The 20,963-nt window shown below is 39.3% G+C and overlaps 1 protein-coding gene across 1 annotated transcript in view; it reads left to right on the forward strand.

Annotated features, from left to right (window-relative positions):
- Window positions 1–16,968, forward strand: part of DNAJC1 (DnaJ heat shock protein family (Hsp40) member C1) — a 108,356-nt gene extending 91,388 nt beyond the window's left edge. Inside the window, exons 9-12 of the mRNA XM_058805921.1 lie at window positions 1,760–1,879; window positions 14,596–14,644; window positions 15,101–15,579; window positions 16,752–16,968. Coding sequence (XP_058661904.1) covers window positions 1,760–1,879; window positions 14,596–14,644; window positions 15,101–15,579; window positions 16,752–16,820 — 717 coding nt within the window. The 3' untranslated portion in view covers window positions 16,821–16,968. The remainder of the gene's footprint in view (window positions 1–1,759; window positions 1,880–14,595; window positions 14,645–15,100; window positions 15,580–16,751) is intronic.
- Window positions 16,969–20,963: the final 3,995 nt, after the last annotated feature.

Genomic DNA, 20,963 nt, shown 5'->3' on the forward strand with positions numbered 1-20,963 from the left:
AGCATCCCCAGCTCCCTCAGCTGCTCCTCATCAGACATGTGCTTCAGACCCTTCCCCAGCTCCATTGCCCTTCCCTGGACTCTCTCCAGCACCTCAATGTCCTTCTTGTACTGAGGAGCACAGAACTGAACCCAGATTTGAGGTGTGGCCTCACCGGTGCTGAGTGAGGATGATCAGGGGGATGATCTCTGCCCTGGCCCTGCTGCCACTCCATTGCTGAGCCAGGCCAGGATGCCATTGGCCTCTTGGCCACCTGGGCACTCTGTGGCTCATGTTCAGCTGCTGTTGAGCAGCACCCCCAGCACCTTTCCCTCCAGGCATCTTTGCAGCCACTCTGCCCAGGCTGGAGCTGCAGGGGTTGTTGTGAGCCAGGGGCAGGAGCAGGCCCAGGCCCTTGGCCTTGTTGGGCCTCAGAGCTCTGGGCTCTGCCCATCAGCGCAGCCTGTGCAGATCCCCCTGCAGAGCCTTGCTGCCCTCCAGCAGCTCAACACTCCCAGCCAGCTCAGTGTGTCTGCAGGGCCTGAGGGTGCCCCGGATCCCCTCACGTGGATCATTGCTAGAGACATTGAACAGAGCTGTGCCAGCACTGAGCCCTGGGCAGCGCTGCTGGCTGCAATTCCATTCAGCAGCAGCCTCTGGGCCCGGCCGTGCCAACAGCTTCCCACCCATGCAACAGAGCCCCAGCCAAGCCCTGAGCAGCCAGTTCCTGCAGGAGATGCTGTGGGCAGTGGTGGCAAAGGCTTTCCTGAAGTCCAGGTAGGCACATCCACAGCCTTTCACCCATCCACTGAGTGGTCATCTCATCACAGAAAAGGAGATGAGGTCAGGCAAGCAGGACCTGCCTTTCACAAACCTGTGCTGGCTGGGCCTGATCCCCTGGCTGTCCTGTGTGTGCTGTGTGATGACACTCCAGAGGATCTGCTCCATGACCTGGATCTTCTTTCTAACTCCTCTTCTCAATGGGTGTTGCATTTGGAAAGCTCTTGTGAACTGAGACCTCCCCAGTCAGCTGGGTGTGCTGGTAAATGTTTGAAAGTTACTCAGTGAGCACTTCGTTCAGCTCCCTCAGTTCCTGTAGATGGACCCCATCCAGCCCCATGGACTTGTGTGTGTCAGGTGACTGGCCATTTTTCCTTGGATTATGGGGGCTTCACTGTGCTCTGTCTTCCAGGTCAGGGACTGGGTACATGGAGACCAATGGATCTTTCCATTAAAGGCTGAGGCAAAGGGGAGGTATGAAATACCTCAGCCTTTTCCTCATCCTGTATCATTGTTTCTGCCTATGACTAGTAAAAGATGGTGATTCTCCTTAGCTCTCCTTTTGTTGCTCATGGATTTGCAGAAACATTTTTTGTGTTCTATGGCAGTAGTCAGATTAAGTTCTTATTGGACTTGGGCTCATCTAATTTTTGCATAACCCCATAATCTAATAAAAGTATTGTTGAATATTATCTTTACTGCATTTTGTAGTGTTGTGTTATGTATGTTGTATTAAATAATAGAAATTAAATGTGTTAGTCTACATAATAGACAAAGTGCAATTTTTGAGTGTTCAGGATTTTTAGTGTCTTACTGTTGGTCAGTACTTACTTTTGTTTTTATCCATTTTCGGCAACAAGACACAGAGAAGATACCCATATTAATTTTTTTTTACCTTATTAGATTAATTTGTTTAAAGATTTTTTATTTGTCCATATATTACCTTGCAAATAAATGTCCAATATTCCAGTGTAATGAATGTTTTACAAATGTTTTACAGGCACCTGAATGGACAGAGGAGGACCTGAGCCAGCTGACAAGAAGTATGGTTAAGTTCCCAGGGGGGACCCCCGGTCGATGGGAAAAGATTGCTCACGAATTGGGTCGATCAGTGGCAGATGTGAGTGCACTCAGATTTGCATTGTGTAGAGGATGACAAACCAGGACAAGACAGGCAGTGTAGAAGGCAGATATGGGGGCTGACATTGTCTTTTGAGAGAAGCTACAATCCTTTTAGGACCTGGAAGTGAACCATTAACTAACTATGCAAGAAGCAGATGTCAGCCAGTATCTCCCTCCACAATTAACAGCTGTAACTGATCAGCTGGATGGGGGATTCTGGTGCTCACAAACTTCAGCTACTGTAACCCAATAACAGAAAAACAATGAACTGCAGGTTTTGTAGTAACCTTCTTTCACTGCAAGTGAATGTTTGTGTGACTTGGTTAAAGATTACATCTCTGTTTCAAGCCAGTCCTTAAAAAATGCATATGAGCTAATGGTGTTTTGACAGGTGGTTTCCATTAATTAAGCAGAAATATCTTTACAAATTTTAAAACTGTGTAATATGCATGATACAATTTCAGTGCCTTTTTCAGTATTATAGCATGCTTTAAAATTATATTATGTAAAATAATGTCTTTGTTGATTCATATTTTGTAGTATATACCAGATACCAAGCTTGTACTTACGTTTTTTAAGCGTAGGATCTTAAAACCCTTAGGGGCTAGGCTGTAAAAGACTTTGCCTTTTCAAGCAATAGATCACTAGAACATGTTGTAGTGTCTACTTAGGACCATTTGAAAGCCCTTTCAGCTGACCCTGTTTTATAGGCTCTGTAGGGGTTAATGAGAATAACATTTAAATCTGTTCATGTACATTTTGAGATTAGATGTTCTTTATTTATCATATTTCAGGAATTATCTTAAATAATGGAAAACAAAGCCACTGACTACAGTGAAATATTATATCCCTCTGGGAAATTTGTGTACGTCTTAATTTTTTTTTTTCATTGTTAATATAAACACAAAAAGATATTTTGAGAACTTAGTTTTTAAGTTTTAATGCACCTATACTGTTCTGATAGATATACTATAAAATAAGTCTTTTGCACTATTCTAATTTTAGAACAAAACATTATGTGCGAAATAGTGTACGTAAACTAGAAGTTACCAACCTGCTAATCAAGTTAAATTAGGGTTTTTAAGGTTTATTGTGTTCATACTTGAAGTATTCATACTACTGAACTGACTGAATGGAATAATACAAATACTAAACTTTATGAATAATAATAATAAACTTTATAATAATAATACTAATACTGAAAATTATTAAAAAGATACATTTTACTGATCTTAACAGCAAAAATACTTCACATATGTTGGTAGTATACAGTGTTCATGGCAAAGAGCTTTTGAGATGGGTTTGGAAAATTTGATTATCTTGATACAGATAGCAGATACATGTGGAATGATTCTACATACATCCATCACAAAACTAACACTATCCTCAGATTGCCTTTTGCACCCACTGCCTGCTTTATTCCTTGACTTGGGTGTATTAAGAATCCTTTGCATAATACATTTGGCCATTGTACATGCACAGATCCAGTACTGAAAAGAAAAAAACAAAGCTCACTTGTTTCTTCCATTAGATGAGAGGTCCTCAGCAACTTGCTGTTTTGTTTCAGTGAGTAGGAAAGAGAAATGAAAGACATGTGATTGTTCTAAGAGCTGTCATTTTCTTGTATGAAAAAAGGATTTTCCAGGATTTTTATGTGTGGAGAAAGGTCTGAGTGTAATCCTTTTTACTTGTAGTAACCTCCAGCTATATGATTAATGTAATTATTATCCACACAAGTTTTTACTTCTCTAAAAATTTTCAACTGCTGCTAATGTTAGGTCACTTTCCTGACACAAACTAATTATTAGAGTTTCTGCTACTTTTATCATTGCATTACAGAGAATTGTAGCAAATAGGTATTATGAGGAAACAGAAACAAGTATTTTACAAAATGAATGTTTTAAACAAAAGCTTCATGGGAACTTCTTTGGGTCTCAGATTGTTACTGCATCAGTACTAGAAATGGTGAAACTGGAAACTACTTCAGATATATCCATTCAGTAAGATTTCAGTATTTAATACAAATACAACTTATCCTGTATATTTCTTGAAGATAACATAAAATCTAAATTTACAGCAAAGACTCTATTTTTTATGGGCATCACCATATCACCATAATTAGATAAGAAATGTTAGGTAAAGCTGCAGGAGAAACTTCTGGGTTGTTAACTTTGTGTGCAGTAAAAAGGTGTTTGCATGTGCAGGCAGCATTTGCTGCCCAGACAGCTGCTCCCTGTGTCTTCTGGGAGCAGGGCAAGGGGATAAGTTCTGGTGTACAAGGTGCTGCTTTGAAACAGCTTGTGTAGCAGAGCTTGGGGATGCCTTGCTTACAGCTGGTTTGACAGGAGCCAACCAGAGAGGGTTTGAAGTATGTATTATCTAGCAAATGTACTATGTCCTGAAAAACATTCAAGGATGAATTTGAATTTGGTTTTCTAACATTTTCTAGTACAGGAAATACTTTGTAAGAACTTGAGATTAGCGTCTGCTTCTTTCTTCTCCTGCAAAGCATCAAGAGCAGTAAGGCTCAGTTTTCCTTTCACTGTTAGAGAATTATGATAGAAAGGATTGGTAAGGTACAGTGTGCTTGCTTCTGAGTGATTTTATGCATTCAGACCTTATTTAATAGTAGATTAACTAAATAGGTATTCCTAAAACTAGCTCAGAGTAATCCAGTCCAAAATGCTGTCTCTATTGTTGCTTCTGTCTCAAAGCTTTCTTCCTCAGAAAAAAACAGTTAGAAAAAAATCTCAAAACTTTTTAAAGAATAAACTGAAACCATATATATATATCAGAAGAGCATCAGTGAAATTCAGTCCCTCTAATCACCCCAAAGAAATTCTGTCTTAAATTTATTCTTTTTTTAAAAGAAATAAATTCCTACTACGTCCAACTGTGTTTCACTAGCAATTTTTAGGCTGTGGGAAGCAGTGACTTGAGGAGAGTGTACTTGACTTTTTTGAACTTTACGGCTTCATGGTGTTGTTTTAACTTACTGTGTCCTTAGTTTGTGTCTAGTTTTCAGTATTGCAAACATGTTGTTTGATAGCAAGAGTCCAGATGAGAATAATAGGTTCCTATAATGTTGTCTACAAGGGAAGATTGTGAAGGAATTCATGTTGATGAACTTAAAAAAAAAAAAATTAACAGAGAATGTAAGTATTCAACTGCATAAAAAGAAAACCATAATGAGGAAGGGTCTTGTCCACTGTAATAGTCTTACAGGGCAAGAAATTTTTGCCTCAATTTAACCAGAGGCTGCAGAGTTAGACACTGAAGGACAAAGAATTATAGTGGAGGTGATAAAGCAGTGGAATAATCTGCTCCATATTTATGGAGTCTCCATATTTGTGGGCCTTTAAGAACAGGTTACACAAACATCTGCAAGAAACAACATCAATGCAGTGGTTCTGCCTGAGGTTAGGTCCTTCTCTTCCTATGGTCTGTGATTACACTAGAAAGTGCAAGTTATCTGGGAGGAAAAGGGAGGAAAAAACCTTCCCTACAATTGGAAGCATGTGTGAATTCAGTTTTAAAAATGTAGAATTAAAGCCAGATAGTCACCACAGTTGGTCAGTAATCACTGCATATACCTTAGCTTGACTTACTTAATTCAGTAATTCCTAATAGTGTTCCTTCAATGTTTTTCTTGTCTACTGCTACTCAGGTTAGTGTTTTGTAGACATTTAGTTTGTTAATTGTTATTTCCCAAAGCACAGCCCAAATAAGGATTACTGTAAGGCCCATTATATGGGTATGTCTAGCAGATTCCCTGTGCAAACAAGTACATCCACCCTACAAGTGATGCAGGCTGCTGGGAAAGTGCCAGCCAAACTCCAGCAATAAACAGCTACAGCCATGCTGTAGTGCCCCTGAGCTCATTCAGCTCTCCTGTTTCTGTTTGTGCTGCCTCATGTGATACCAGAATAAACATCTTTGCAGCATATTCCTGTGCTTTTCACCTCAGAGCAAGGGCAGGCTTGTAGCTGTGGTACAGACATACTGGAGGAAGGATTTCTACTTCACTTCTGACATGGTAAATGTTTATCTTGTCTCTCTTTGGGAAGACATCTTTTAACAGCCAATGAATGATCATCCCAAAATAGACGGGGTTAAGTTGTGCACACTTTATCAGTATGTTTAATGATTTAAATTGCTGATTGTCGCTTCAGTATGTGCATATAGGGAATTTAGCAATCTTTTCCTATAAAGATGGTTTTCAGCTGGCTTAGTATAATGAAATCTTATTGCTTTCACAACTGAAAGCTTCTGCAGCTTTTTAAGTCATTTTTATTGCAATTGGCTGTTATTGTAAATTAGGTTTTCAAGTATTTTGATTATGAAAGGGAAATGGAGTTCAGTTAACTCTAATCAGGATTCCTGCCTGCTGACCTGGTTACCTGTACCACTGCTCTCTGTCATCCTCCAAACATCTGTTCTTTGACCCATTTTCCTTGCTGAATTTGTTGCCCCAGGGTTAGTTCTCATTCCTGTCTGCCAATACTTAAGGAAATAATTGACCTTTTAAAACAAAATAAAAAAGTTATGTTTGAATTTCCAAAGCACTGTGAACACTCTACAACATAGTATAAATAATGAATGGAGTGGAGTTGCAATACTATTATTTCTGCAAAAATGATATTGTTTGATTTGACAAATGCTAAGCCTTATGAAGATTTGTAGTAATGATTGTCAGCTTTTGCTGAATTCAAAAATTGAGAAAAAGAACTTAGATGTGAAATTATAGAAGTATATTGTACTTGACAATACCAACCTTTATAGATAAAAAGTTTTAAAAAAATATTTGCTGAAAGGCATAAATTAATTTCAGTAACTACAAAGGACGTTCAAATTGTAAAAATAATAGAGGAAGTAAAAGCTGTCTGGCATGCCAAACAGACTTTAATGTGATTATTAGGTACAGGTTTTTTAAATTAAAGGCAAAGAGATCTCAGATTTCATACTTGTGAAGTAATATCATTCAGTTGTCTTACAGGATTTAAACTGATTCTGTTTGCTCCTGCAGTCACTAATCTCATGCATTTGTGTTGCAGAAACAGACTGATTGGGATTTGCTGCTTGTATAGAAGAACACTGAGGTAGACAGGAAAACAATAGCCAGGTGGCAGACATTCTGAATTACCATGAAACCTGAAAGCATAAGGTTTGAGGGGGTGGGTGCATATTTTGTGATATCTCTTGTATGCCCAAGCAACAGTTTCAGCCTGTAAGTCTGGCTGTGTGAGTTCATACTCATTACACTTCATATGCCATTGTAAAGTAGATTTCTTATTTTTGACAAATGCAGGCTCATTACTTTGCCAACAAGAAAACATCTATATGAGAAATGGTCCATATGTAGAAGCTCATTAATTTATTAGGTCTTTTGCTTCTGGAGATTAACTGTTTTCCTAAGATTGTTTTATATTTCATTTCGTGTACTGTGTCTGTGTTAACTCAATTACAATGCAATCCAGTTGTGGATATTCTGAAACATTCACCCTTAGCAGTTTGCATATATTTATGTAATCAGTAGTTCTCCCAGTTGCTTATTGAAGTATAAAGACCTAGATGGAGGTCCAAGAGAGGTTATGAATACCTGAGATGGGGTTTAGATAATACATAGTCCAAGTAGACCCCTCAGTCTGAGAGTGAAGTCTTCCATACACCTGGCTAATCCCACAGACACACCAGAGTGATTCTCTTGATACTTGGAGGGAGGAAAAGGTGGTTGCTGTTCACAGCACTCTCACTGTACAGTTTTATTCTGTGCACGCCTACAGTTGTGTCTGCCATTTTTACAAGATTGGGCAGAGCAATGCCCCTTATAAACAAAATGGATTTTCATCTCATAAAGCATGACCAGAGCATTCTTTCACTTAAAGGAAAAAGTTTTTTTACAGAAGGCAGTGGGACAGCAGGTTTTGGTCCAAATAGATGGTTTGTGAAGGGGTTAAGCCAGTGATGCTGCAGCTTTTTATAGAGTGGCATAAATTAATGTAATGTCTCACAAAGCTCACAGTGAGCTGGGTTTGAATTTCTTTGCAGAATTCAAATTTTTGACAGTCAAGAAAGTTTTGCATTTTGCATCATCAGTAACAAAATAAGATGTCCAAGTATTTGTTGCAGTGGGCATTTGAGTCAAACTCCTCTCCTGCATGAGTGCCCATAGGGTTGAGCTAAAGACTCTCTCATGGATTTTAACTGACAAAAAACAAGTATGAAGTCTCCAGCATTATCACAAGTTTAATTGCAAGTTCTTCCTCTTGTGTCCTGAAAGAAGGAGCAATTCTTTTGCTGCTTTAAATTAACTGGGGACTTAAACTGGAGAAAGTTCTACATCTGATGATTTAGGTCAAATTTGCCTTTTTTGCAGGCCACATTTTAAACTGCCTCATAATAAAACTTATGGTTGTTTTGGGGATTTCTGTTGCTGTGGCAAAGTTCAGAATCACACATGGCTTCAAAGTCCATAAGCATAATAAAATTGCATTGTTGCTGGCTGCAACTGTTGGTTCTAAGCAAATTCATTTAAGTTCATAATGTTTTGTAGTTCTTTCAAGAATGTTATCCTTAAAATGCTCATTTGCTGTGTTTGTATGAAATTTAACCTGCACAGTGGCTAGAGATTAGTTACATTACCAACTTTTGGGAAAGTTTGGAACACTCTACTAAGCTGTTTCAAGCAGTGCCAAAACAAAGGTACATCTGATTTGAAATACTTGTTTCAAATGGTCTTTTAAGTTGGAAATGAGGATACTTGGAAAATGGAGAATCATTTGGCTCAATATCTCAGGATTTGAAGTTTCCACAATCTGGTAAAACTGAAAGACCATTTTAGAAGCTCTTTTAGTGTCTAAAAGGGGAGTCAGTGTATAAAGCAACAAATTTTAAGTCAAATGGAAATAAAAGAATGGGTCATTATTGGTTTGTCTGACTTGTGTCAAACAGTGCTTGATACACTTTTGACTAATATGAAAAAAGCTGTTTAGGTCTAGGCTGGAAGAACATTCAGCACAGCAGGTAGAATTTTGGTTATAAGAGGAGAACTTTAAATTTGGCAAGTTATTCTGTGTGGTTCTGGAAGGTTAGATCTGTAAAAACCTACTACTTTGACAAAGCCATGAAGGCATTACAATCCTGCTGTATCTGGCTTTCCCTTGTAAGAAAAAATGTGATTACAACTCAAATTAGCCTTAAAGATTCAAGAAATTTCTTATTGCTTTATAGTAACCTCAAGTACTCACAGGCTGTCTCCACAATAATTTTTCCATAATTACACAAATCTTGACTTTTTTTTCCTGACATAACTAGATGGGGGAGCATGCAGGAAGATAACTGGGTGCAGAAGACTGCTACTGGGAGAGCAAATTTGTTTGTTAATGCTAAGAAACCATTGCATCTTTAGTAAATACTTGAAGAACTTCTGCTCAGGAAGATGCTGGGAGAAACAAAAAATGTTACTGGCCTCTCTGGTGTTCAGTAGCACCATCCTTCTTTGCAAGAAATTCATATATGTTTGGAAAGCCAAGAGATGTAGATTTTCTTCCTCTACAAATCCCACATTATTTTCTTAAAATGTCATTAGAACCCAAGAGGTTTGTACTTCTGTGACTATCTGCTGCAATCCTAATCAAAATACTCTCCCAGAGGAGGATGGAAGGTGGGTTGTGGCCCAGGGGATTCCCAGGAGACAGAGAACGGTGGAGGTTCGGTGGCACATTGGGGTGTGCCCTGCAGGGCTGGGCTGGGGGTGCTGCTGGAGGGTTCAGCTGAGCTCCTGGGCCAGTGCCTGCTGCTGTGGGAATGGGCAATTGCTCTTCATCTTCTGCCAAAGGGTTCTGGGTGTCTGTTTAGCACCAGTAGGATCACTGTACCTGACTTTACACGGTTTTCCCTCTAGGTGTGTCATAGTTCTGTGCTTTTTTTATGTCTGCCTTCCCTGCAGGGCGAAAAGTACTCTCTCATTCATGTGATAGCAAAATTTGCTTTTGCCTATGCATCTGAGAGTTTTTTAAGCTGATTCTGATTTTTTTTCCCTATATATCTCTGAAGTATCAATTGTCCCATCTGAAAGAGGTGGCAGGTGTCCAGGGTAATAAGAGAGTTAACATCTGGATGGTCATGATGAGGAATGCTTTTACTGCTAGGTCTCTTGTTAAGTAGCAACTAGTCTTTGTGATCTGGACTAATTGTTAGCAGTACAGGAGGAAACCAGCTCTGTCTGGCTTTCATCACATAAAATCATCCCACTAATCCCACTTGCTTTTGATAGAATCTTTTTATAGCTGAAGAGCTATTGAAACTGAGTTCAGAAGGGAGTTCTCAGAAGCAAATTGTTCCTGTGGTTTCTTTCTGTAGGTCCCATAGTAAGATAGTTTGATTTCTACTCCAGCAATTTGATTGCTTGCATCCAGTTTTTTTTGTCATCTTTATCTGTCTAAGGAAATCTGTTTTACTCTGCATGATATTACCTGACTTTATTTGTGACTTCTGTTATCCCTGGTGTACTACAACATTTAAAGTTGATTCCTATAAAATAATGCAGTGTGTCTGTTCAGCAGTACAAATACTTACAGGAATATGAGATCTTCTGTCTTCTGTTTTAAATCAATTTCACAGTCTTGATCCTTATTATTTAAGGTGTCCCCAGACCCAGGATTTCTTAAGGGGGTTGGCTAATACTCTGGTGAAAGCTGTTGTCAGTAACAGCAGGCTAAAAGCACACCTTCTCACAGTCAGGATAAAACTCATAATTTATTATGCATGAAAACTGTAATTTTAAAGCATTATGCATGAACAAATAGCAGTAATAACTACAAGAGTATTCTGCAACTGCTTCATACTTTGAATAAGTTTTTCCAATGTGTTATCTGTTAACTAATGAAAAAGTAATAATATCATATAAGCAAGCTATGATAAGTAATTAGGCAGAGAAAGAATGGAGCAACTTATGTTGCATAACTTAGTGAATTTTTTATGAATCTGTTAGGAACTAGCTAGTAAATAACACTATTCACCCCTGGAGAGGAATGGAGGAATGGGCAACAGAAGAGTCTGCAGATTTGAGTGGCAAGAACAATGATTAAACTCCAACAGATCAAATTGCAATACAATTTCAGATGTTCCATAGGCTGGATTCCTAATAATCCTCAGCAGTTTAATACTGACATGTTAACGATTCTTGCCCTGTGTCAGCATCTGGAATGCCAATGACAGCTGAGGCTGATGGACACAAATCTGAAGGCTAAATAAGGGATACCTGAACTCTCAGTGAAAAGAGCTGGAGTAAACCTGAACTGTGCATAGCACCTGGAAAAGGACTGCTGTGTAAGGAAGAAAGCTGACAAAAATAATAACAGACAAATAATCTTCCCCTGTAACCTGTAAATGATGATAGTGAAGCTGTGGGAAGCTTGATGAGTTGTCAAACTTACATCAACTCAAAGTGCTTGTTCAATGTTTGAAATGGTAGATTGTCAGTATCTAAAGCATACACACAGTTGTTATTTCCAGCTTACCTGGTGAATGTTCAAATTGAAAGTCCATCAAAACATGAACAAATATTCTAAAGCCTTCAAAAGTCTTGGAAATATTAGATGTGATGAATGAAGTAACTTAATACTTGTTTCACCAAGCTGTAATGAGTGAAGTTGGCCAACATAAGATAACCTGTGGAAAGGCTCTTACTCCAGAATTTTCTGCATGTAAGGGGAAATACTAAATGCAGTTGGGATCTGGGAATAAGCCAAAATCCTTCACTGGTCAAATGGAGAGGTATGGTTTAGATTTCAGTCCAAATAGGTGTAATATGCAGCAGAATTTATATCTGTGATGGGATACATATACTAATTGAATCTGGGGACACCTGTCTTGTAAAGGAAACTGAAATTCAGCTGATTTGCACCACTTCCAAAGCAAAGTTTGTGTTGCTTGTGTAGTCTCAGCTTGAAAGATAAAATGATAATTGCTGACCTCTGGAAACATCAGAGATTCAGCAGAGAGAAAACTGAGCTCAGTTGGCACTGAGGCAGCAGCTCATGGTACCTGTCTTTGCTGGCAGCTCATTCTGCTCTGTTTTATTCAGGGAATCTTTTCTGTTCTCTTTTTCTTGCCTTCGTGTCCTTATGAGCAGGCTGTAAATCTCTGACAGACCTACTTTAAAGATAGCAAAACGGTTTAGGGACAGTTTTCTGGAATCCACAGAGATAGATAGGGCCTAGTCATATTTACAATGAATCCACTGCATCATTGCAGGAAGCTCTAAAAGCTACTTGTTTGCATGGCAAATCCTTCTCCCTCTTTTGAAAATAATCTATTATAATCCAGTTTATATAACATGGTTTCTATTTAAGAGATGCCTAGCAGGACACCACTAGGGATCCATTCTGTTCAGCAGTCAAGAATGGTTTCTGCTCCTCTCAGCCTTTTAAATTATTAATACTGTAGAGACACTGCTAAAGATGGAACACAAATATTTTAATTTTATTATTTTAGATTTTTTTAGAATGCAATTTTTTTTAAGGAAGGCAATTTCTGTTAATGGATCATATTTTTCAAGGAAGATCCCTTCTATTCTTTCAAAATTGGGATCACAGAGGTCCCAGAACTGTTAGTGCCACTTAAAATTATCTGTTCATATTACAGTATCCTGACATTTTTCTTTGAACAATTAAAACTTTATCGTACTGCAACAGTAGAAACTGGAGTTTTCTATGCCAGATGTCTACCTCTGGATAAAGGTTTTGGTTAATTAGAGTTGGGATTTCATTGTTCAGAGTTTTCATTTGAACTTAATCATCCCAGAAAATGAGGCTTAATTTGTAGGGAAAATAGACCACTTTGCCTTGTTAAGTCTTGCTGTCATTTCCTTAAGGAGATCCAGCACCAGCCTATTTTTACAGCAAACTGCTGCAATTTTGTGGGCAGAAAGGTGGGTGGGAGGAAGCAAACAGACCAGACTAGAAGCAGATGGTACCAAGGTATTTTAACTATTGGGGTGCTCCCTTATCAATCTTGTCATAGAACAAAAATCCTGAATCTTAAAGTTTAATTCTTCTCACAGGAAATAGCTTTACAACCCTCTGGCAGGTTTGCTCTCTAGTGCTGCTCTGAGAAGGGAATAATTATTATTGTTAACATTAGGTAGCTAAAACAGCAGAAGTCTGTGCTGTGGCTAAATGATTCCTGTTGTGGCTAAATCCCACAAATCCCACACAGAGGAATTCCTGACTTTGTAAGTGATGTATTTTTTATTTTTGGTCTGAGCAGCACACTGCCACACACCTTATACTGAAGGGATGTTAACATCTGAGGTCCCAGGTTCAGAGAGCAGGGAGCACAGGGAACCCATCCCATGTAGTAGCAAGTTTGATTCACTGCCTTGCCTCTTCTCATTTTAAGTTTCGTTTGAGTGGCTCAGACTACTGGATTTCAATTTCTGGCTTTTTAATAAAGTCCTCACGATCAAAAAGAAAACCAAGAAATTTATATATAGTATTGATAAAACATTTTCAGCAATTGAAAAGATTGTATAATTATTTGAGTACTATATTTTAAAATGGTTTTTGTGGTACCTGAATTTGGGGCTGTAGGCTGCTACCTAAAAGGAGCTACAAGAGAGCTGGAGAGGGACTTTTTGCAAGAGCCTGCACTGATAGGACAAGGGGCAATGGCTTTAAACTGACAGGAAGTAGGTTTAGATGAGAGGTTAGGAAGAATGTTTTTTTTCTGTGAGGGTGGTGGGACACTGGAAAAGGTTGCCCAGAGAAGTCATGGATGCCTGGAAGCATTCAAGTTTGGTTGGTCCAGTGGAAGGTGTCTTCATTGCAGGAGGGTTGGAACCACATGATCCTTAAGGTCCCTTTCAACTCAAGCCATTCTATAATTCTGTGGTCATTTTATAACAAAGATAATAATTAAAGAATCTTTCTTAATCTTAAGTGAAGCCTAGCTTCTTATTTGAGGTCTAGAAATTTGGGATGAGGAAGCTCCTTGTTCTGGATTGGGAGAAAGGCTGTTGTTTGCTTACAAACAGAACAAAATTTGAAACAATCACTTTTTACTCCAAAAAATATCCAAAAATGCTAAAATTAGTGTTATTTTTCTCCCAGGATTTTATTATACATGGAGAGGTTGAACCAAGCAGCTCTCTATCCTCTGGACTGTCAGTAATAACTTTTGCTGCAGTACCAGGACTTAGGAGGTGTCTTTGCTGATCTTTGGCAGTCAAACTGTTACCTTTCATTTGGGGACTGAATGCCTGTCCACTTGTGTGCTCCACCATCTGGACCTATGTGGGTCATTCTGTTCTTTGGTTCAGTATTGAGAAACTAATGTACAGAAGATAACTCATTTGGTTCTTTTCTCCCTATCCTTGTGGTATTTTTAGGCCAGAAAATTAGGGTTTAACAAGGAAAGAAAATAAAATTAAAGTATCAACTGTGGTGTATTATGATGATAGTAATAGAAATGTATAGCATCATTTATATTATTTTAATGAGCCAGGAATTATGTAGAAAGAACAAAGTCTAGAAAGTTACTTTAAGCCAGTTTGAACTCTACATATGAGCAAAGGCAGTTAAAGAACAACAGCCTTACCATATTTATTGTGTCTTTAATGTAGGTGTTTTGTGGTAAGCTAAAAATGAATTCTTCAATAGCCTAAATGATTACATTTTTTAATAGTTCTTCACTTTTGTTGTCTTCATGCAGGTTACCCTGAAAGCCAAACAGGTGAAGGATTCTGTTACATATACACCAGGTGTGAGCTTCTGGAAATGGCTGGGTTTGGGTGATAGCTGTGCCTTTCAGTCTGCTCTGCAGAGAGATTTTTGCAACCTTGCCTTGCTTTGAGAAAAAAGAACTGCTGAGTATTCTGAGGGAACATTTCCCTTTAGCTACATCCTCCTGGATGTATTCCTTTCTTATTCCATTTATTGTGGGGTTTGGTCATTTATTCAGCTTGCTGTCTTTGTTTCTATCAGTGTGGGAATTTAGTAGCACTTCCTGTAGATCAGATAAGCTCCTAATTGGTGAAGTTCATCACCTTGATGATCAAGTGAATGCCTTGATTTCTCAGTTTTGCCTTAAGCTGTCAGTCCAGAAGAGCTTTTTGTCCATTCTGCACTATTCTGAGAACCTTTAATTTGTGAGCAGTTCCCTGCTTGTTTGTGGGGTGTTTTACTTTTTCAGAGCTTAACAGCAGTGCTTCTAACAGGTACGATTCGGCTCTCGGAGCTTAAAACACTGGCACACAATTCCAAAAATTACAAAGTCAGCATGAATCTGCCAGATGACATAATCACCCAGAGAGAGAGGGAAGAGGAGGTGGAGGAGGAGGGGAACTACAGTCTTACATCAGAGCAGATGGATACCCAGGCAGATCCAAAGGAGACCCTAGCAAGTGAAACCAGACACCGAAGGCGGAAAATTGTCAAAGCACCTGAAACGGCTCTGCTGGCAACAAAAGAGGGACAGGAAGAGAAGGGCAGAGGGAGACGCCAGAAAGATTTTGATAACACTGAGCAAGAGGAAGAGAGTGATGATGAAAGCAGAAGAAGGGAGAAAAGCCGTGCACCAGAAGAACCGTGGACTCAAAATCAACAGAAACTTCTGGAAATGGCCTTGCAGCAGTATCCAAAGGGAACATCAGATCGCTGGGATAAAATAGCAAAATGCGTTCCTGGAAAAAGCAAGGTATGACTTGTTTTGATTGAACTGTAGTATAAACTGAGGGGAAACACATTTGCTACCAATTTATAATTATCTTAAGAATGAGGGTCCATATAGAAAGGTGAGGCCTTTACATGGTCTCAGTCCAGACTCAGGTGACCTACAGAGTGTCACTGTCATGTTTGTTGCTTTATTTAAAATATTTTTTTCATTTATGTCAGCTTGTTTGGTCTAACACAGAAAATATTGAAATAACTCCTGTTTCATTTAAAATACCTACCTCTCCTCTGCCTTTCAGATCTTGAATTGCAGGACAAAATTAGATTTTAAAACTAATTTTGATTCAAAGTTAGTAACCAAACATTGATAAGCTGTTTTGCTTGCATGTTCACAATGCCTTTCTCAACCCATCTTAATGAACAAACAAAATAAATAATCCATCTGCAAGTGTTAAATGCTCAATAATCAATCTAATGTTCTTTTTGTAAGTATAATTTTTCAAAATAGCATTAAGTGTCATTGATATAGATGGTGTGTACTAGATTTCCTAATAGTTGTGATAGCTGAGTTTGCTTGCTTCAGCCATTGTAGCTGCAGAAAAGCCCTGTAATATTTGTGGCAAGCACAGTGAGGGAGCAGGAAGTGCCTGGGGAGGGATTTGGGTGTCTCTGGCTCGGGAGCTGTTCTGCAGTTTCTGGTGCCAGCAGGTGCTGAGTTAGTGACCTTGGAGGCTCAGCTTAACCTGCCTGCAGTGTGGCTCACACCAGAGGAACCGTTCAAAGCAGACCCTGCAGTACAGCTGCTCCATAACTGCTCTTGCAGTCACTGTCAAGAAGTACTGTAACTGTTTCTTGGGTTTGTGTGCTCTTCAAACAGATAAATGAGCCACTAAGAAATGTAAATTGCAAGTTCATTTTTCTAATCCCCACTTCACTAGATTTTGAATCTCCTTCTCAAATTCAGTATGCAACTTTTAAACCACAAGAAAACAACCAACCAACCAAGAAAAAACTCAACAGAAAACCCACAACAAAAAAACCCCACAAACAAAACCAGACCCAAACAAAAAAAAAAAAAAAAAAAACACCCTAGACAATCCCCAGAACACAGCTCTTCTTCTAGAATGAGGTAGCATGTATAGAGTTAAAGCAGTACTAAAATACCAACCTTTGAATAACACTTTTGTTTCCTTTCAGGAGGAGTGTATAGCAAGATACAAGTTGCTTGTTGAACTGGTACAGAAGAAAAAAATGGCTAAAAGCTGAATGTTGTGAGCAAGAAGAGATGTAGTTCATCTTTGTCAAAATGAGGTTTTAAATCTCATATGCAGGAAACTGCATTTTTGTACCTCAGTATTTCTATATGTCATGTGCCTTAGTAAAAGAAAATATTAATAAATCTTATACCATCTTACCTGGTTTGTGTGTTGAAGAATGAAGGTGTGTTTGTATTGAAGAGCTGCTTATGCAGATGTGTGATCACAGTGTCTAAAAGGGACACTGAGCTGCAGGAAAACCCCCTCTGGTAATCACATACTGAATCTGGTAGGTTTGCAGCCAGTGGATGTACAAATAACTTGCATTTGTTTTGAAAGATAGACTTGACCTGAAACTGTTGAGCAAGCACAAGAGTAATGAAACACTGTAGTCAAAATATATTTTTCTTTCTTGCACGTCTAAATCCAAAACATATGTTTATAAATTCCTTATTCTTAGAAATATCTAGTAATATTTTGAAATAAATAGTATGTCTAATATTAACTTCCACATATATTTATATGTGTCTGCAATATAATACCTTATTTTGCCAACTCTACAGTGGTATTTGATAGCATGGTTGATTCAGTAAAGTTGAAATGGGTAAAAACACTAAAGGCCTTCATGCTTTAATTAGAAATTAAGAGATAAGGTACTTCAGGACTACTTTTTAAGTACAGAATGGCTAACAGTCTTGGGCTAAGAGTTCTCATTTTGGGGATGATTGTATACCCTGGATTCAATTTGAAGAATAGGTAATGAGGGTTATATTATTCCATACTTGTAATTTTGTTTTGTATAACTTTTCCAAAATTGTGAAAAGCTTAAAATGCTGGAACAAAGGGTACTTAATGGGCTGTAAATGACAGCAATAAATCAGAGCAGTGATCAGAGTCTGGTGCAAGAAACATTAAAGACTTGCATTTTTTAAAGCACAATTTACCATTCAAATTGTGATTTAATAACAGGATTCTAAAAATTGTTTTAGCTTTAAAACAAAATCAAAATGAAAACTCAGAAAATCACGTATCTGAACTCAGAATTGAAACTTGGTAGCTGAAAGTCTCTGTTAGCTTCCTGCCATTCCCACTGCTGATTTCCCCAGTAACTGGCAATTGTGCTCCTTCTGTCAGATCAGCACTTCACAACATTTCATCCCATTCCCATAAAACTTTAAAGGCTAAGTATTTAGGGAATATAACAGCGTTCCATATGTGTTCCCCTTCCAGTTGGAGCTTTTTCTTTTTTTTTTGTCTCATATTAAAAAATCTTAGTTGGTAGAAATAATGATATTATGGAAACATAGCCAGATACAAAATAATGCATTGATTTTTATTTTTTTTTTCACAGAGACCTTCACAGCTTAACTGTACTGGAAGTTAAAGATATTTAGAAGCTGTGATCTGTCTGCTAATCAGTGGAACAGGAATTCTGTGCTACTTTGAAGGAAGAATCTTAGTGAGATCAAGTGAGGTATTTTCAAGAGGTATCAGGAAAACTTAACTTTTAAAAGCTTTTAGTCATCCAGAACACTCAATTAGAGATGGAAAGCAAGATAGTTGAAATGGCTGCAAAGAAAAGCTGCTAAAATGGTGAACTGGTGAAAATTAATGGGTGGAGCTGGAATAGAATATGAGCAAATGGAGATGTACTGTTCATGAAAAAAATAGACTGGTAATGGAAATATTTCTGCAGTTTCTAAAAGAGAATGCAAGTAATGGAAGAGTTTAGCCTGTGAGGAGGAGAGAATTGTCTTGTCTTTTCCACTCTGGATTTACAGGACTTTACCTGGGATGGTATGCCTGGTTCAGTGTCACACTTTGAGATGCAGAGCATCCAGAAGAGAGCAGAGAGAACAATCCAGAGTTTGCACTGCCTGATTTGCTAGGAAGGTATTGTTGGTATTTGCTCTAGACTAGAGGGAGAGAAAAATCTTCCAGGTATGTAAAAGAGAGCTTTGCAGTTGTGTGATCTGTTTCCCTGATGTGATCCATATGGAACTGTTACAAATCTGCTGTGGCTGTGAAAAATAACAATGGGCTCAGTTTGGATTGAGAAATAGCTTAGTTAGGTGTCAGGGCAAAAAAATCCAGTAGCAACTGTAACAAGGACTTAAGAGGACTCTTGACCTTTATTGCTGGGGGTGAGCTCCTGCTGGAGCCTGCCCACATCCCCAGAGGGTGAGGGGCAATAGTCACACACTGCCCCCCAACCCCTTCTGCTTCCCTCCACGCAGCCTTTCTGCACAGGGTTAAAGGAAGAAGGACAAGCACTGCTAACTGGTAACATTGTCTGTTTGTTTGTTTGTTTGTTTGACCATTCACAGCCAGAAACTTAAAATAATGCTCTGACAAGTCCAGCTTACCCGAAGGAAGATGTTTAAGGGTGAGCAAAGGTTGAACATGCCACGCTGTCACACGTGTCAGGTTGAACACCTGAAGTGGTGCACGTCTGTCTAATCACAGGTGCTGCTTGTGCCTGGATGGAAGGGAACTGACGGGTTGCATCCTTACTGCTTGAAGGCTGAACTTTCCTGAAGCAGGGGCAGGCTGGCTGTGCAGGAGAAATGCATTGGCCTCTTGCACAGGGGCACTGCACCAGGGCCTGGTGACAGGCCCAAGTGTCTCAGCATGAAGAACTGGGAAGTTTTTGTGTACACTCATGGGTCCTTTGGAACTGAAGGCCTGGGATGGGGAATGTGATTCAGTGCCCTGCAGCCGTGATCTGAGCTCTGCAAGCAGATGCTCTGATCCCATCCCAGATCCCAGCTGGGAGCCATTCCTCACAGAGCAGGGTAGTGAAGGCTTTGGCCAGGCTGCATCCAGTGAATGTTCATGTTCAGTTCAAGGGCCAAGGGAGTGTCCCGCCCCTAGCTTTAGCTCTGTTGTTTGGCAGTAGGCCTGAGTAAGAGTCCAACACCTTCAGAGCCTCTCAGGGTCCTGTCTGGGTTGCCAAGTGTTTTGTGGATGATGACACAGCCTGTTTATCAGTGCCTTTAGTCTGTGGTGACTGAGGTCAGACATGATGCTCATCAGAGAAGTGGAAGACTGTAGCCAGGCTTTGTTTTCTCATGGGTCTGTTACCCCCCACTCAAGACTTGGGATTTAACCAACTTCTTCCAACTTTTGTCTAGCACAGAATCTAGCAGATTTCCTTTAAGTAAACATTTGCCTGCTAGCAAATTACATTTTCTTTCCTGGGCAGTTTTGAGCTGTAGCTCAGCAGTGCTTTTGCACTCTAACTTTGTGTTCAGTCCTAGAAACAGTCTGTGCTGTAGGTTCTACATCCTGACTTGCACCTAAAATTTGCCCAATGTGAGCCCACTTTTAATGCCTTTGCTCATCTCTGCTGATGACATGGGCAGAACACTATGGAAAGCAGTTGTTTAGAAGGAGGGCAATATTCCCTTACCACGCTGAGGATAACAGAGCTAACAGTAAGATTTTAGGGCAGCTTATGATAAACAGGCATCAGAAAACTGGTCAGTTTAAATGTCACAGCAGTGCTTCTGCTGAATGAGTTGCTCCTAACACAGCTTGAATGGATAAAATTGATAAAAGCAAGATTTCAGATGTAGGCTGTCCAGAATTTTAGCTGCTTTCTGTAAGCCATAAGGTTTGTTGTCATTGTTGCGAGTAAAGTGGGGTTTTGGTAAAAAATCTTCTCACTACAGCACCTTTAGTCTGTGCTTGCTTTCGTACCACTGAGGCCAGGACAGTTCCCAACACTGGGAGAGCTCAGCAGCTTGGCTCCAGGGACCTGTGCAGGGCCTGGGCTGCTCTGTCATGCAAGGCATTCCACAGGGACACCACTGTGGGCTTTACTGAACTGGTGCCAAATCAGCCACAGACCATCATCTTTCATGTCAGGACCTGAAAAGTCATTGAAACAAGGTTGGTTTTGACTGCATCTGGCCCTCATGTGAACTTGGCTTTGATGTGGTCTCTTTCTTTGAAGGGCTGGTGAATTGAATTTTTTGTTTGGATGTCAGAACTGTCCTTTTCATTATTTCCTTGCTGTTGCTGTTGGCACACCAGGACTGTGGTACTGTAAACCACCCATTGCTATTCTGGGCTTCTGGCACCAATCTCTTTTGACAATTTCACAAGTATTTCACACTTCTCTTAGCAGGAGAAGGGTACCAGAGTTTAT

This window comes from Ammospiza caudacuta, chromosome 1, assembly GCF_027887145.1.
Source record: "Ammospiza caudacuta isolate bAmmCau1 chromosome 1, bAmmCau1.pri, whole genome shotgun sequence".
NCBI classification, from domain to species: Eukaryota; Metazoa; Chordata; class Aves; order Passeriformes; family Passerellidae; genus Ammospiza; species Ammospiza caudacuta.